The 18,671-nt window shown below is 35.6% G+C and overlaps 1 protein-coding gene across 1 annotated transcript; it reads right to left on the reverse strand.

Moving 5' to 3' along the window:
• Nucleotides 1-854: 854 nt before the first annotated feature.
• Nucleotides 855-2,965, reverse strand: LOC309660973 (LIM domain-binding protein 2). The gene has a single exon (XM_082462195.1). It carries the CDS (start codon nt 2,821-2,823, stop codon nt 1,702-1,704), a length of 1,122 nt encoding a protein of 373 aa, XP_082318321.1. The 5' UTR covers nt 2,824-2,965; the 3' UTR covers nt 855-1,701.
• Nucleotides 2,966-18,671: the final 15,706 nt, after the last annotated feature.

Here is an 18,671-nt window from a genome sequence, read left to right on the forward strand (position 1 = left end):
CTTAAATGCATATCTAATCAAATTTATATTATTCACCACTGGCATATAAATGTAAGTAACACCTATAAACATATCTTAAGTTTATAAAACACTTTCTATTATGTGAGGCACATTTGCAACCACTAACTCACTCATTTATTTCTCTCCACAATCCTGTGAATTAAATGAATATAGGCATTATTTTTTGTATTTTGTACATAATAACAGCTTACAGGTCTAGATTTCTTAACATCTTCCAAAATTTTAAGTTTTAAAAAAATATTAAATCTTTCATCCTTACACAATCCTGTGAGGTAGTGTGTTATATTATCCTCATTTTACAAATGAGGAAACTGAGGAATAGAGAGTTTAAGTATTTTATGTAAGCCCATTCAGGCAGTAGCCACAAGATCCAAAATTCAGATACAGGTAGTGTGACTCCAGAGTTTGAACCCGAACAATTATGTTATATTGTTTTTATAGGACAGGTACAAAAATCAACCAACTGACAAAACAAACACCAAACTATGGCATTGAATGAATTGCTTAAATTCATAGAGCCAATTAAGTGATTTTTTTTTTTTTTTTTTGGTCGTTAACAGTTTATTATTGGCACACTTATCAGTAAAGCATACATAAAATACAGCTGTTTTATAACACACGGAGCCACTGTGTCTTTACATGTATAGAGGAACATATTAATATGCAAATGGAAAAATTAGTTCTTTTATAAAGTTTCACATAAATACACTGGAATTGCTCCCAAAGAAAAGTCCCCATAAAAGAACTAGGTTAGGGCTTTACAAAATATTATACAGGAAATATACTATGAAAAGAAACAACAGTCAACTCAGATACAACCAAGAAAACACAAAAGAGTTTCAGATTTATTAAACTGCCCACAAAATTAATGGATTACATGGCTTGAAAATATTTGGATCAACAGAAATTTTACAAACGCATACATTCTCAGGGGGCCAAGTGCCTTTCTTTACATAAAAATCTGCCTTGGTGTCTCTGATGACAAAAAGACATTTCTTGTTTCAGCACTCGGGCTCGATTGAACCAACTCGGGCTCGAGGACCAATTGACATTAGCTCGGCCATAAATTACCCTGCTGGGCCCTCTTAGCTGTTACCCAATGAAAGAAAAGGTGAAGGGAAAAAAAAAAATAAAGGTACATTTAAATTCCTTTCCAAAAGTGGATTTTTTTTCCTTTTCTTTTTTTACTGAAACAAGAAACTCTCAGATGCAAGTCAAAAAGCAGAAAATATTTTACAATATTAAAAAGTCTATCTGTAGTTGGGTTCGGCATAGAATGAGATCCTGAGCACTGAGGGTTTATTGACAATATGGCCTTCGTTGGATGGTTGGGTGGGGCTGGGTGGGGCGGGGCGGGGGGGGGGGGGGGGATGAAATTAACAAACGTGGTTAAAACCGAGCCAGGAGAAGCGCTAGCGTTTGCTCTTACTTTAATTACGATCAGTGCCAGTATCTGTGTTACCTGTGAAGGCCTCCAGGGAGGGGTCATGGAAGTTTACTGGGAATGATCCTCTCAATTAAAAAAAAGCAAGAGAGAAACTCAGATCACTGCGGTTTAGAAATCGGTATTTGCTTGGAAAAGTTTTAATGTCTCCTCCTTCCTCTCCTGTGAGTAAGGATCTGAAATAGTGAGTGTAACCCACGGGGGCTATTGACAGTGGATTCTGGAGCTGGTCAATCTTACTGGGAAGCTTGGGGTGGGGGGTTTTCTGATTTGGTCTCTTGAGTGGCGGGAGGTTTACTGTTCCAAGGGCTGCTGTTCCCCAGGGCGGGTGAACTGGTGAAGTCTTCCTCGTCGTCCATGCCGTTGGCCGCATCATACTGCGTGTTTTCTAATCTAGTGATTAGCCTTTCGTCCTCGTCCCCAAACTCACCTCCCATCAGAGTTGGCTCTCCTACCACCATCACATCAGGTACCTGACTGGACAGACTCAGGTTGGCGGCTGGTGCCTTCTTCTTGCTGCCTGTGCTGTTGGCGGTGTTCCCAGCGCCGCTGTTGGACGTGCTGCTGGTGGAATTTTTTCTTTTTCTCCGTTTCGTTGTCGGTTGCCTTGTGGGCTCTGCTGGCGGCGCCACCATCCGCTGCCACTTCTGAAACAAGCAGGTCTTCAGGCAGTCTCGTGGACTGAGGTTGTAAGTTTTATGTCTGGACATCAGTTCCTGCATTGGCTCCAGTATTACACACAACCTGAGGTAGTTGAGGGTGAAATTTGTCAGCCCCATCCTGGTGATGTTTTTGGACAGCTGATCCAGGACCTGAGGATCTTGTGCATGCATGGCAAGAATGCTTCTTGGGACTAACTCTCTGTATTGTCTAATGGTAAAGTGCCATGTTTTTATTCTCATGAGATCATCAAAGGTGAACTCCAAGATCAGTCTGCCTTCTGTACACACCTTCGTAAACATGGGCTTCCCGTGCTGGGTGACCATTGCACACTGGTCGCAGTCGACCGTGATGGATGAGTTGTGGTAGGATTCTTTTGAGTGTTTGAGGATGTAATACAGGTCAGTCACTCCTCCTTCAAACACAGTGCTAAAGTAACGGGGGATGAGGGTCCTGCCGATAGTGTATCGCTTTGGTCCATCTTCCAAACAAAAGGAAAGGGTTAATGTGGCGTCATCTTCAAAAAACTCGGTGGCAAACGCATCCCACCAGAGGTTGTCGCTATCCTCTGTGCGCGACTGCAGTCTCTTGTTCATCTCATAGATTCGGTACTCTGGTTGTACCATGTAGGGTGTATGTCTCCTATAAAATGGGCCAAAAGGAGAAGAATAGAAGGGGTCATGTGGTGTGCTGGACATCTTGCCTGCTTGTCGAAAATCAAGCTAAACAGAGTAGCAGTAACGTCCATGCAGAGCACATGGGCTGTGTTCTTCACAGTACAAAGTAGCCGCACGCACACGCTCGCACACGCGCGCGCACACACACACAGAGGCAGGCAGGCAGGCAGGCTCTTAAGTGATGTTTTTAAGATTTTGGGCAACTCAAAGATTAAGGATTCATTTTGACTTCAGGTAAATTTTGGTTCAAACCAAGGCCCTGCCATTTGATAGCTGTGTAAACTTGCAAAGTTGTTTAATGTCTCTGAACTTCATTCCTTATCTTCAAAATAAGGGTGCTAATATTTATTTCATAAATTTATTTCAGTAATTAAATGTGTTTATGTTACCAAGCAGTGGTTCACTGGCCAACATGCATAGAAGCCAATACTATATACCACCAGCTTTTGAGGAAAGAAAAGGCTTTAATGTGAGGTAGACTGGCAGGGAAACAGTATCAAATCTGTCTCCCCATCTGGGGATCTGGGGTTCCCTCAAACCTTTATGAGCTAGGGGAGGAGGGTTGGTGGTTTTTATTGGAGGGCTTTGGGACTTGGCCATTTATGCTAACGTATGGGAAAGGGGGATTCAGCACAGGATCTTCCTGGACAATGGACCCGTCACTTCTGAAAGCGTTCCAGTGGTCAGGGGCTGGTCATATCCCAGGCAAAATTTTCTCTTCTGCACATGCTTTAGCTGCATGACTTGCAGTCTCTCTGTGAAAAACAACTTAGTATCTTGTTATCTACAGAGTAGGTAGGACCAGTTTGGGCTGGTCCTGCAGTTACACTGACATATGTAAAACACTTGGCATATAATAAATTTTCAAAAAATAGTAGCTAAGTATATGCTTCTAAATTAAAAGGCAGGTTTTTTTCAAATTTAAGAATTGAATTATTTCATGGCAAGTGTAGTTATTTTATTAGATTTAATGACCTACAATGTTTGGTCTTTTAAATACAGGAATTAAAGATATGAATATTTTTTTAAAAATTTGGAAACGTTAAAATTAACAGAGATTCGAAGACATTTCCACAAAATATTAAAGGTTATGATTGCATTTATAATGCTTCAAAGCAGTTAGCTCACATTCTATATTTTTTAATAGGAATTGGAGATGAAACATTTAAAGATACACAGAGAATTAGGGTGCAATTAACTCGACCATAAGTTTTCTGCCTTATATTGGGTTTACCTTCTCAAAGGTTCCATCTTCATATTCTGACTTCTTGGAAAATATGTGATGGGAAAAAATAAAGCAGAAGGTATGAAAATTCTTTTGCATGTATTTTAACTAGGAATATGTCTGTTCCTCCAATTGCCTATAGAAAAATCTTATATAATGTGTTTTTTAAAAAGTTTTGGTTAATTTTGTTGTAACAACTTTTATTATTTTCTGATTATTTCCTTTAGTTATCCTCTTCCACAATATACTTCGCTAATGATTCCCTGTCCACATTTTTGGGTCCAACTTCATGTAGTCTATTAGTATTTATTCAACACTTATACATTTAGCTATAATGGAAATAGACGCATAAACTGTGGGCTCTGTACCCAAGGACCTGTAACATGTTTGGGAATTTAAGAACAATGCACATTAAACATTCATCAAAAAATCAAGGCAATGTGTGTGTACACTTTTCATAATGAAAGGGTTCAGAGAAGAGTAACAATGAAGTTAGTGATAACAAGGAACTTTTATTAATTATTTACTCTATGCCGCACACTTCTTATGTCCTCTTTCACCTAATACTCTCAACAACTGTAAGAGTTAAGTATTATTAGTTCCTCATTTCATCATTAAAACAACTGAGACACAGAAAGGTTAAGTAGTTTGCCCTTGATTGTGCAGATATTAAACAGTGCAGTTGGGATGGGAGATCAGGCAGCTGGACTCCAGAGTCAACACACAGAACTCCATTGCTAATGATGTAGCTGCCTTATGACCAGAGGAGAATAGTAAGAGGATAGAGAAGGATAGAATCTATGATGGAAGAAGGGGAGGGAGGAAAATGTATGACAAAAGAGAGGACAAAGGAGGTAGAGTTTGGAAGTCATAGAAATGTGTAATTCTCAAGATAGTATAATGGAACATAACACCCAACCAGATAGAGGTGGTTATATTTCATGAAACTTTTGGAGATTTTGTGGAAATAAATTATTTAATGAAATAGGTACTAATACAAGAGTCCTCTTCAAGCTAATTAAAGATGTATGAAGAAGGAAAGCAATCAGAATTAGAAAAGACGTATAGGAGACCATTTCTGCAGTATATGTGGGATGCAATTTAGACATGAATTTGCATGATGGCAATGGAAAAAAGAAAAAATGGGAAGAAAGCAAGAGCTATTTGGAATAAAGTTAATTTTTATATAAACATCTGTTTATGACATAGCATAGGCAACCACCTTCACCACAATTAAAAATATAGTGATCTGCACCCCACACCTCATTAATTTTTCTTCTAACCATCATCACTGCAGTCAGTGGAGTCATTCATGAAGTCTTCTCATTTGGCCCCATATGTAATCATAAGAGCCTTGTCTTCTTTACCTTATCATTTGAGATAATGTTTCCAAGTTCACAGCTTTTCCTTGCTGAGCCCTTCAGAACATTCGAAGAGCAATAATTGCAGTAATAATCTTGTGCTGGATTTTGCTTCCTTTTATCTACAGTCTGCTTTTGAACTATTCCTAGGTGTTTCTGCATCAATATTACATTTATGATTTCACTATTCTGTTTAATTATACCTAAGAGATATCATCCATATACCACAACATTGCACCCATAGAATTTAATTAATAATATTTACCTTATATACCTAAAACTGTAATATTGTCCAAGAGATAATGATTTGTCATATCAAATGCACTGAATTGAGTCAGAAACCAAGTTTTTTTTTGAGTTGTGCTAGAGCTAATTAGAAGAGATAATAACTATAGAATATCCACTAAAGTCCAGATATTAAGCTTTGTGCTATAAGAGATACACAAACAAGATGAAAATTTAACTCTCAAAAGCTTTAAAATCTAGAAGATACATACAGTTGACCCTTGAACAACATGGGTTTGAACTGCTTGGGTCCACTTATACATGGGTCTTTTTCAATAAATGTACAAAAATATACATGTACAACATTGTGTGCGAGACTTGCATTGAAGCAACTAGCCTATCCTTACATAGGCATAATGTGAATCATATTTAATATAGAACTAAGAATGTGTGAGGTTTTTTTACTGTTTTATGACTTTGCTTCAAAGAATTACATAACTGTATAGTATGCCTCTTCTTCTTGTAACTGGAAAAACTGCCTATCAGCCTTTCATAACAAGTGTTTTTTAAAAAAATGTAACAATGTTTCCAAAACTGTATTATGAATATGACTGTAATACCATATACTATAAAAATTTTATAATGATTCATTTATTAGTGTATAAGTTAGGCTACCATGAATCATTCATACTGCTGCTTCATCATCAATAAATTGCTATACCTGTTAATAATGAATTGCTTTTTCATATTATCTTTTTAGTTTTGATGTCTGGTGTTAGTAATAGGTATAGCACATACAGTGTTTTGTATCACATAAGACAATATTGATGTAGGTACTGATGAACAGATGATGCATCTTGTAAACAGAGGATGTAAACTTATGATATCGATAAATACACTGCAGTACTATAAATTTATTTTCTCTTCTTTGTGATTTTCTTAATGATATTTCTTTTTTCTGTAGCTTATTTTATTGTAAGAATATAGTATGTAATACATAAAGTGTACAAAATATGTGTTAATGGACTGTTTATGCTATTGGTAAGGCTTCTGGTCAACAGTAGGTTTTAGTAATTAAGTTTTGGAGGAGTCAAAAGTTATATGTGGATTTTTCAACTGTGCAGGGGTCAGTGCCCCTAACCCATGCAATGTTCAAGGGTCAACTGTAGATATGTTTCCAAATGATCATAATAAATAGAAAAGAAGGAGTCTAAAGTAGTAGTAATACTTCAAGTCTGAAGAAAAAAACCATAATCTGTTGAGGACATAGAAATGTTTATGGAGAAAGAGTATTTGGTTGGACCTCAAATAAAGCTCAGATTTAGACAAGAATTCAAGGCTGAGTTGAGGAAAGGAATACAGTGGAATTTTAGAGTGCACATTCAGGAGGTTTTGTGTAGGAAAAACCTACACAAAAATTTTGTGTAGAAAATGTGTGGAGGAGAGACACAGAAGATAACAGCTAGCATTTATTAAGTACATTCTGTGTCCAAGACACCTTGTAAAACACTTCACGTGAAATATCTCAACCTCTTTTTCAGCATCCTAATGATGTAGTGACTATTATTATTAATTTGTAAGTAAAGAAATAAACTAGTAAAAAAAAATAAAGTACTAAATCACTGAAGCAGATTCTGCCAGTGCCCCACCTATGTCATCTTGGCCTACTTGGGGGTAGCCTACAGACAATTCCCATAGTCACAGAAATTGTCCTGCATCTCTCTGTGTAAGGGTGCTCTTTGGCTAAAATGTGTTTGGCTCACTCTGGAGCAATGCTCAGTCATCTAGGGACAAGTGCTGGCACAATTCTAAAGCATGTTCCACACAATCTCCCAGAAGATCTCTAGTGAAATTAAGCTCCAGTTACCTTTAAGTGTAACCCACTCATTAACACACCCTTTGTGACTTTCTCCTCTCCTGTATTTCATTTGCCTACTCCCTAACAGTTCTTCCTGTGTTTATCTTCCAACATGTCATTGTTTGACTTACATAACAAAAAATGAGTAGGATATCTAAAGCAGAAGAGTAATATCAGCCACAGTACTGAAAAATTACTCTCTCTCACACACTTTTCAAACCTGAACCAATTCTCAGATCTAGAGGCTGTTGATCGAAAGGGAGATCAGGACCACTTGAGAAAGACTCTGCAGTGCTACAGAAGGAATATGAAATACATGTTTTCCAAATCCTTTCCCCAAAGGGCTTTTGACATTTACTTGAGTAACTGGACACTGGGTAAAAGGCATATACATATTTTAAGGGCTCTTGGACACATGATCTGAACTGACACTAATGCCAGGGGAATCAAAACACCATCGTGTCCTCCTTGTTAGAACAGGGGTATGCAGTGGTCAGATAACAGATGGATTCTTGAGCCGTGTCTGTGTTTAAGTCAATTCATTGAGTCTACCAGACCCACAGTCCACACTGGTTAAGTTCCACAGTTCCTGAGTGTATGATTGAGATGGACATATTAGCTGCGGGTAGAACTCTCAGATTGTTTCCGTGATATGTCAGAGCCATGGGAGGGTAAAGTAAAACCCTGGATAAGGGTTCTCATCAGAGCCCAGCCATGCTGGCATCCTTATTTCAGATTTCTAGCCTCCAGTAGGGTGAGAAATAAATTTCTGTTGCTTATAAGCTACCTATTTATGGCACCTGGTTATAGCAGTAGCCTGAAATGATGAAGACATCAGCCTATCCAGAACAGTCTGCAGACCCAAACCACATGTCCTATGTTTCACGCCTCATTTATGAGAGGAAAATAAATGAGATAAAATAAATACACGGTAATAAATACCGTGTATCAGCTCTGCTCCACGTCACCTAGATCCTTGTTACAGAGTATGATCCATAGACCTGCGGCATTGGTATCATCTGGTAGTTTGTTAGAAATGCAGAATCTCAGCTCCCTTCTCCGCCCCACCCCTGGTCCCCTGTCCTAGACCAACTGAACCAGAACCCACATTTTAATAAGATCCCAGATGATATTTGTACACTACTGTTTAGGAAGCACTGACCTAATTTTTTAGTTGAATAATGAACAATATGCCAGTAATCAGCAGAAGCAGATACTTGCTGGGCATGGATTCAGTGGATATACAGGAGAATGCTTTCAGTAAATGTGTGAACCTGGTGCATGCTACCATAGGGCCTATGCTTACCAACTTCTAGTCTAGCAAATTTCTATTCAGTTGCTGCTAGTTTTTTGCTCTGTGGTAGTTAACTAAATGTTGACTAATTCTAAGGTTTTTATTGCCCAGAACTATAATAAGATGAAAAGGCTGTCTCCTTTAAGAGTGTGTTAATGGTTTTAGACCTCCCTTGGATTTCATTATGAAATGATGTTATGGTGGCTCTATTTTTTTAATGCAAACATTACAGTCACGATCTCTTTGTTCTCTAATAATTCTTGAGTGGAAAGGATCATATCATATCTTTACACTGGAGACTAAAACCACATTTCAACCTCAGGAGTATGTAGGATAGTTCTGTGAAAAAAAGTTTAACAACGCTCTGGAAATTAACTTACTGACGCTGTTGAGCAGTTAGAAGTCTCAGTATTTTCTATATTCAACTTTTTTCCACCTTAAAACCATATTAATTACTATACCACCTTGAAATTATTTTGACATCTCTCTGAAACTCCAGAGACTAAAGAAAAATCCATATAACTGTTAGAAGAGTTACTCCCCATATTGACTATGATAGCCAGAACAAATACCATTGCATCTAAAACTTTATCATCTAATATGCTTGTAGCTCACTATTGTGTCCCTAAAGAATTTGAACAATTTCATTTCTATTGAATATTGGTAGATTTATTCCTCCTGTGGCAGATTTATCCAAAATATTCTAAAAAATAATTCAGATGACTACTAAGAATTATTTCTGTATGTTTAGAAATTGCATCCAGGCACTGAATTAAATATATTCCGTGGCATCATGACATTCAATAAGTAAGATGTGTGATAAGAAGCAATAGTCTGTAAATATGTAGGGCTAAGTACACTGTTTACAAGTCAAACATGTCTAAACAGTTATGAAAGGTTTGTGTGCCCAATACTACCTTGTAAGCATCACTGAAAAGAGGGCATGGGAAATCAAAAAAATAGGAACCATTCTGAGTTCTGTATCCACAAAAGGTAACATAAGTCTCTATAATGAGGTGGCATATTCATTGTTACACAATGCCAAAGGATGCTTATGATAAAATCCAGTAAACTGCAATACTTACTTCTGTGAGGTTACCTGCAGCTTTTACTATAGACTCTTCAAAATATATTTATTTAAATATCTTCATTCAAGGTTCAAATAAAATCTCCATTTGGGCAGGTTTAAATCTTAAGTTCTGTCCCCATAAAGTATTTTATAATATATGATTTGTTTGAAACTTGTGGTTAATATTCACTTAAAAATTATAGTAGGTATATTAATAAGTAGCCAATAATTGATAGCTAGCTGCTGGTTAGTAATTTACTCACTCAAAATCCATTACTATTATATTTTTTAAACTTATAAAATGTAAACAATACTTTGTGTTTGCAATATTTGAAAAGGATTTAGACTTTTTTTCTTTAAATGTTCTACTAAAATACCCGTTAGTATGTGAAGTGTTCTTGCAAACCATAATGTAAGCAAAGAATTTAATTGTACTTTTTATATTATACAGACTACCAAAAAATACATAATGACATGACATGAGGAACAGTGTATGTTTAATTAAAACCATTAGCAAAAAAAAAAAAATAACTTGAAGGAAGGATTTGAATCTAGTTCAAAGTCTCTAACTTGAATATTCTAACAAGTTTTCAATAAAAATTTAACAAATTATTTCTTCCAAATTGTCTGAAATTATATTTAAAGAGAAGCATATGCATATATATAAACAGCTCTACAAATAATACAGTCTCTAGATTTTAAAGCATAAGCCAGTAGATTAATGTTGCCAAACCCATAAAAAATTGCATGTTTATTTGACCCATGTTTAAAAGATTCTAACTAAACATACAAAAATTGTTGTTTTTAGTTGTCTAGGAGATAATCACTCACTTCTGATATTGGGTCTTAAGTAAAATGAATGCAAAAGTCTAATGTACTATTTTTACCTCTAGGAATTATATAATTCAGGCATGTAAAATGAAGCAATGTTGTAGTAAATATCAAAATAAGTACACTCAAAACTCCCCCAAAAGAGCAATTTGCCAAAGGAGCTTCTGCTGTAAATATCTGGCAGTGCCAGGAAGTAGAAAGGAAAAAGCAGATAATTTTCCTCTTGAGGAGATATTTGACTTCATCATAAAGTCTGTACAACTTCTTTGTGCATTTTCTTTTCCAAATACATTTTACTTTTCCTCTTGGCCAGCATTACTGATATCTTGTTAATAACTCCAATGATTTCACACTGAAATGTTGAAAGTAGAGGAAATGGTATGAAAAAGAGTAATGAGGTTTTTTTTCTGTTAAGTAATTTATGAATTACAGCTATGTCCTAAAATATTAGTTAAAATGGATAAGAATTGTTTGTATTCCTTGCTCACAGTTAAGTCAGTAATCCCCTCTTAGAAATTTCTGAGGATTGGTCATCCAGGTATTTCATGCCTCCAAAGGATGTCGGTCAGTCTTAAAGCCATTAAGTCGGTTCTTAAATGGTCCTTATTAGGAAATCAGCATTTCTGAAATATTCTACCTCTGTTTTAATGTAACCTTATGAGCATAAGAAAGTCTGACGAGCATCAGAAAACCTTCAATGTGACAGCCTTTAAAAGTATCTGAAAACTGTCATCATTCTCCTCCTAGTTATTCCCATTCCAAGTAAAACGTAGCCAGTTTCTTCAGCAGTATTTTTTAATAGACTTTATTTTTAGAGCAGTTTTAGGTTTGCAGCAATATTGAGCAGAATGTACAGAGATTTTCCATACACCCACTGCCTGCACATGCAGTCTCCCCCACTATTAACATCCCTCACCAGAGTGGTAGATTTGTTACAATTGATGGACCTACATTGACACATCATTATTGACTTGAGAATTCACTTTGTTATTGTACATTCTATAGGTTGGGACAGATTTCTAACAACATAAATTCACAATTACAGCTCATACAGGTTGATTTCATGGCCCCCCAATTATTCTGTATCCACTTATTTTCTCTGCTTCCCACGTCTGGCAACCACTGATCCTTTTATTATCTCAATAGTTTTGCCTTTTTCAAAATATCATATACTTGGAATCAGATAGTACTTAGTCTTTTCAGATTGGCTTCTTTAACTTAGTAATATTCATTTTTTTTCTCTATGTCTTTTCATGGTTTGATAGCTCATTTGGTCTTAGTGCTGAATAATATTCCATTGCCTGGATGTACCAGTTTATTTATGCATTCACCTGCTGAAGAACATTGTGGTTGCTTCCAAGTTTTGGCAATTATAACTAAAGCTGCTGTAAACATCTATGTGCAGCTTTGGTGTGAACCTAGTTTTCAACTCCTTTGGGTAAATACCAAGAAGCACAATTGCTAGATCATGCGGTAAGAGTATGTTTAGTTTTGTAAGAAACCATCAAAACTTCCAAAATGACTATCATTTTGCATTCCTAACACCAATGAATGAGAGTTCCTGTTGTTCTCCAGTAATTGATGCTTTCAGTGTTCTGGATTTTGGCTATTCAAATAGGTGTGTAGTGATAACTTATTTTTGTTTTAATTTTCATTTCTTTAATGATATATGATGCGGAACATCTTTACATATGCTTATTTGCCATCTGTATGTCTTCTTTGGTGAGGTGTCCGATTGGTCTTTGGCCCATTTTGTTAACCTGGTTGTTTGTTTTCTTATTGTTGTGTTTTAAGAGTTCTTTGTCTTCAGCTATTTTTCATGTATAAAGGTTTCTAGCTTCTTTGCAACTCTGTCTGCTGTGTCATACTCAGTCCATTTTGTCAGCGTGATGATCAAGCATTAAAATATTTTCTGTTGACAATCTGACAAGGGGATTGTTTGAAGCATATTTTCATTTATGTAACACTACGGATTTATTGGAAAGCAATACAGGAAAAAACTGTCCTTGGGAAGCCTCCACTAAATACGGCAATAACTCTTTTTCTTTAAAGCCCATTACACTATTGATTTTTTTTTCTCTGTTACCTTGTAGTCAGGTGAAAACCTGTCTTTTAAAAATAAATTTATATTATTCTGGTTCAATTGTACTCTGTTTAAACCTAAGAATAAAAATATATAATCATTCCTATTAAATCTCATCTTAATTTTCAGCATGCCTTGTGATTTTTTAGTGTAAATCTGTTGTAGTTATTATTGGTGATCTCAGCTTTTTATTTAATCACCCCATATTTGATAAATATGATTTTTTTGGTCTACCTTCCAGTTGTTGAAGAAGATGGACTGATTATTACTTTCGAATGTAGGCTTTCTTAAACAATAGCTGCTTATAAAATTGTATATGCTCACAATCTACATGTTAGGTCATATAAACAGAAACTGGCAAAGAAAGTAGTAGGGGAAATGAGATTTATACTAAATGTATAAAATTTATGAAATATTTTAGTAGAAGTCTATACAACTTATGAAATATTTAGTAGAAGTAAAACAAGGTCAGTTTACCCATGTCATTTTCTAAATACTTACCAACCACACACATGCAATTTTTTCCCCATAGATTACGAAAATAATTATAGGAGGGAATGTAATTAGGTAACCTGCACAGTTTCATAAAAATGATCATGTTGGTGATAAGCAGAATAATTTCTATCTAAAGTTCCCCAATCTTACCTGAACTATGCATAATCTCAAGTGTATGAGCAATTGGGCTTTTATTTGCATTTCTCTTCAAGATATAGCAGCCAAAGAAGAATCAAAACTGAACTCTAAAAAGACATTTTCACGTGGATTTTCATATAAATATTCTTACAAAAATGGTAGCTAGGTCTACAACTAACCAATTACAAAATGATAACTGATAATTTCTGGGTAATGAAACAAATTGTGACTTTTATCATTTTTGTTATGTCACATATTTTTAAAATCTTTTTGCTCCAGTAAAATTGGATTCTTTGTAAACTATCAGTAGTTTAGACTTAGATCTTATATTCTTATCCCTAAGAAGGAAAATCAGTTTCATTTTTCCCCAAATGGGTAGGAACACAGTCTTAACTTTTAGATTAATTTACCTAGGATCTGCTATAAATAGAATGACTAGTAGCTATGCCCACTAATCATTTCCAAATGTTTTACAAAATTGTATTTCTTATACAAATGCTACTTTAATGATCCGTAGCTACATTTGGGATGTATGAAAACCAATCATCAGCTAACAGTACGTGCATAACACACAGAAAAGAAATCAAACTAGTTGCTTCCGTAGCTTGACCAATAGTGAGCATCTATAAACATTTAAACAGTAAGAAATATTCCACTGAATATGATAATATTGATCACATAAGTAGAAAGTAGTTGTATCACATTCCTTTTAGACATATTGCCATTTTCAAGCTATATAAGTTTTTAATAATTTAATGGAGATGGAAAATAACAACTCTTCATTCCTAGGAGTTACAGTGCACCATTTTTCTTGGTTAAATTGCTGGATGTATAAATCGAGATAAAATTATAATTTCTATAAATGAAAATAAAACTCAAGCTCCAAATAATATTATATACACACAACACATAAATTCTAATAAAATCTACTATTTAAAAAAACATTTTCTGAGGCAACGATGTACTGTGTTTGACATGAAAAATATCTGTATTTTGAGTCATGAACCAACTTCATGCTATTAGAAATAAAAATGTCCTCCAAACCAGTGGAAACTGGCATTCTTGTCTGAGCAGAAACAGCCTGGAAAAAAAATTTTTCTCATTTTATAATCATTTCAGTATATGCAAGATGACATTTGAAAGCATCTGGTTTTAATGATGTCCAGAGGACATTCCAGAATGGTGGGGTCTAGATGTGCAGATATGTAAAAAAACCCTTCTTGTTAATTTTAATAACTGGAATGCATAAAATAAATAAGTTTAGGCTAAAGAAAAATGGGAATCATTTTGGGGGAGGGATCTTCGAAAAGAGAATCACAAAATTAATTTAAATACCTGGATTATATACTGTCTGATGAGCAAATACTTGACTTGCTGATCTGAAATCAAAGTCACAGTTGATTTTTATCCAAGATTCCTGACAGGCTGAAATAAATGGCATCAATTCAAACCATTCTGGCTCAGCTAAACTGAGAATCAGTCTCCAGAACAATAGCCTGTTAATACACTATCACGTGGGAGAAAAATTAAACTTGGCCTTACTTCCAATGACCTTAGGATTTTTATTTTTTAACTCTTATAGTAAGCTCAACATGCCAACCTCTTCATACTTCACATAAAATAAAATTGATAATTGGTATAATAATTACTATATAGGAATAGTGAAATTAATTTATCATTACTTTACACTAGATTATAAACCATAAGGAATTATATCTGATTTGGTTATGAATATCTACGTGGTTAGGTAAGCTAGGATTTGTAAAGTTATTTCAGAATGTACAACTGGTAGAAAGATTTTACCCTAAAGCATATGGAATTCACTCGGGTTTTCACCTTCTAAAAGAGGTAAGGAAATCTAAGGTTTGATTTTATGGGTGTTAGATGAAGTCAGTGCACTCAAACTTGCTTTGCTTTATGTGCCAACCACTTCTTTTTTTCTTAACATCTTTATTGGAGTATAATTGCTTTACAATGGTGCGTTAGTTTCTGCTGTATAACAAAGTGAATCAGCTGTATGTATACATATATCCCCATATTCCCTCCCTCTTGCATCTCACTCCCACCCTCCTTATCCCACCCCTCTAAGTGGTCACAAAGCACCGAGCTGATCTCCCTGTGCTATGCAGTTGCTTCCCGCTAGCTATCTATTTTACGTTTGGTAGTGTATATATGTCCATGCCACTCTCTCAATTTGTCACATCTTACCCTTCCCCCTCCCCATGTCCTCAAGTCCGTTCTCTATGTCTGCATCTTTATTCCTGTCCTGCACCTAGGTTCTTCACAACCTTTTTTTTTTTTTAGATTCCATATATATGTGTTAGCATAAAGTATTTGTTTTTCTCTTTCTGACGTACTTCACTCTGTATGACAGACTCTAGGTCCATCCACCTCACTACAAATAACTCAATTTTGTTTCTTTTTATGGCTGAGTAATATTCCATTGTATATATGTGCCACATCTTCTTTATCCATTCATCTGTCGATGGACACTTAGGTTGCTTCCATGTCCTGGCTATTGTAAATAGTGCTGCAATGAACATTGTGGTACATGGCTCTTTTGGAATTATGGTTTTCTCAGGATATATGCCCAGTAGCGGGAATGCTGAATGGTATGGTAGTTCTATTTTTTAGTTTTTTAAGGAACCTCCATACTGTTCTCCATAGTGGCTGTATCAATTTACATTCCCACCAACAGTGCAAGAGGGTTCCCTTTTCTCCACACCCTCTCCAGCATTTATTGTTTGTAGATTGTTTGATGCTGGCCGTTCTGACTGGTGAGAAGTGATACCTAATTGTAGTTTTGATTTCCATTTCTCTAATGATTAGAGATGTTGAGCATTCTTTCATGTGTTTGTTGGCAATCTGTATATCTTCTTTGGAGAAATGTGTATTTAGGTCTTCTGCCCATTTTTGGATTGGGTTCTTTGTCTTTTTGATATTGAGCTGCATGAGCTGCTTGTAAATTTTGGAGGTTAATCCTTTGTCTGTTGCTTCATTTGCAAATATTTTCTCCCATTCTGATGGTTGTCTTTTCGTCTTGTTTATGTTTTCCTTTACCGTGCAAAAGCTTTTAAGTTTCATTAGGTCCCATTTGTTTATTTTTGTTTTTATTTCCATTTCTCTAGGAGGTGGGTCAAAAAGGATCTTGCTGTGATTTATGTCATAGAGTGTTCTGCCTATGTTTTCCTCTAAGAGTTTTACACTGTCTGGCCTTACATTTAGGTCTTTAATCCATTGTGAGTTTATTTTTGTGTATGGTGTTAGGGAGTGTACTAATTTCATTCTTTTACATGTAGCTGTCCAGTTTTCCCAGCACCACTTCTTGAAGAGGCTGTCTTTTCTCCATCGTATATTCTAGCCTCCTTTATCAAAGATAAGGTGACCATACGTGCATGGGTTTACCTCTGGGCTTTCTATCCTGTTCCATTGATCTATATTTCTGTTTTTGTGCCAGTACCATACTGTCTTGAATACTGGAGCTTTGTAGTATAAACTGAAGTCCGGGAGCCTGATTCCTACAACTCCGTTTTTCTTTCACAAGATTGCTTTGGCTCTTTGGGGTCTTTTGTGTTTCCACACAAATTGTGAAATTTTTTGTACTAGTTCTGTGAAAAATGCCATTGGTGGTATGATAGGGATTGTATTGAATCTGTAGCTTGCACTGTGTAGTATAGTCATTTTCACAATGTTGATTATTCCAATCCAAGAACATGGGATATCTCACCATCTGTATCATGTTTAATTTCTTTCATTAGTGTCTTATACTTTTCTGCATACAGGTCTTTTGTCTCCTTAGGTAGGTTTATACCTAGGTATTTTATTCTTTTTGTTGCAATAGTAAATGGAAGTGTTTCCTTAATTTCTCTTTCAGATATTTCCTCATTAGTATACAGGAATGCAAGAGATTTCTGTGCATTAATTTTGTATCCTGCTACTTTACCACATTCATTGATTAGCTCTAGTAGTTTTCTGGTAGCACCTTTAGGATTCTCTCTATATAGTATCATGACATCTGCAACAGTGACAATTTTACCTCTTCTTTTCTGATTTGGATTCCTTTCATTTCTTTTTCTTCTCTGACTGCCGTGGCTAAAACTTCCACAACTATGTTGAGTAATATTGGTGAGAGTGGACAACATTGTCTTGTTCCTGACCTTAGTGGAAATGGTTTCAATTTTTCACCATTGAGAACAATGTTGGCTGTGGATTTGTCATATATGGCCTTTATTATGCTGAGGTAGGTTCCCTCTATGCCTACTTTCTGGAGGGTTTTTATCATAAATGGGTGTTGAAATTTGTCGAAAGCTTTTTCTGCATGTATTGAGATGATCATATGGTTTTTCCTACAGTTTGTTAATATAGTGTATCACATTGATTATTTGCATATATTGAAGAATATTTGCATTCCTGGGATAAACCCCACTTGATCATGGTGTATGATCCCTTTAATGTGCTGTTGGATTCTGTTTGCGAGTATTTTGTTGAGGATTTTTGCATCTATGTTCATCAGTGATATTGGCCTGTAGTTTTCTTTCTTTGTGACATCATTTTCTGGTTTTCGTATCAGGGTGATGATGGCCTCGTAGAATGAGTTTGAGAGTGTTCCTCCCTCTGCTATATTTTGGAAGAGTTTGAGAAGGATAGGTGTTAGCTCCTCTCTAAATGTTTGAAGGAATTCGCCTGTGAAGCCGTCTGGTCCTGGACTTTTGTTTGTTGGAAAATTTTTAATCCCAGTTTCAATTTCATTACTTATGACTAGTTTGTTTATATTTTCTATTTCTTCCTGGTTCAGTCTCAGAAGGTTGTGCTTTTTAAGAATTTCTGCATTCCTTCCAGGTTGTCCATTATATTGGCGTATAGTTGCTTGTAGTAATCTCTCATGATCCTTTGTATTTCTGCAGTGTCAGTTGTTACTTCTCCTTCTTCATTTCTAATTCTATTGATCTGAGCCTTCTCCCTTTTTTTTCTTGATGAGTCTGGCTAATGGTTTATCCATTTTGTTTATCTTCTCAGAAAACCAGCTTTTAGTTTTATTGTTCTTTGTTATTTTTTTATTCATTTCTTTTTCATTTATTTCTGATCTGATCTTTATGAGTTTGTTCCTTCTGCTAACCTTGGGGGTTTTTTGTTCTTCTTTCTCGAATTGCTTTAGGTGTAAGTTTAGGTTGTTTATTTGAGATGTTTCTTTTTTCTTGAGGTAGGATTGTATTGCTATACACTTCCCTCTTAAAATTGCTTTTGTTGCATCCCATAGGTTTTGGGTCTTTGTGTTTTCATTGTCATTTGT

Source organism: Balaenoptera physalus, assembly GCF_965194825.1.
Source record: "Balaenoptera physalus genome assembly, chromosome: 5".
Lineage (NCBI taxonomy): Eukaryota > Metazoa > Chordata > Mammalia > Artiodactyla > Balaenopteridae > Balaenoptera > Balaenoptera physalus.

Coding starts and splice junctions, on each gene's coding strand:
- LOC309660973 (XM_082462195.1), bottom strand. CDS start 2,823: ATGTCCAGCACACCACATGACCCCTTCTATTCTTCTCCTTTTGGCCCA.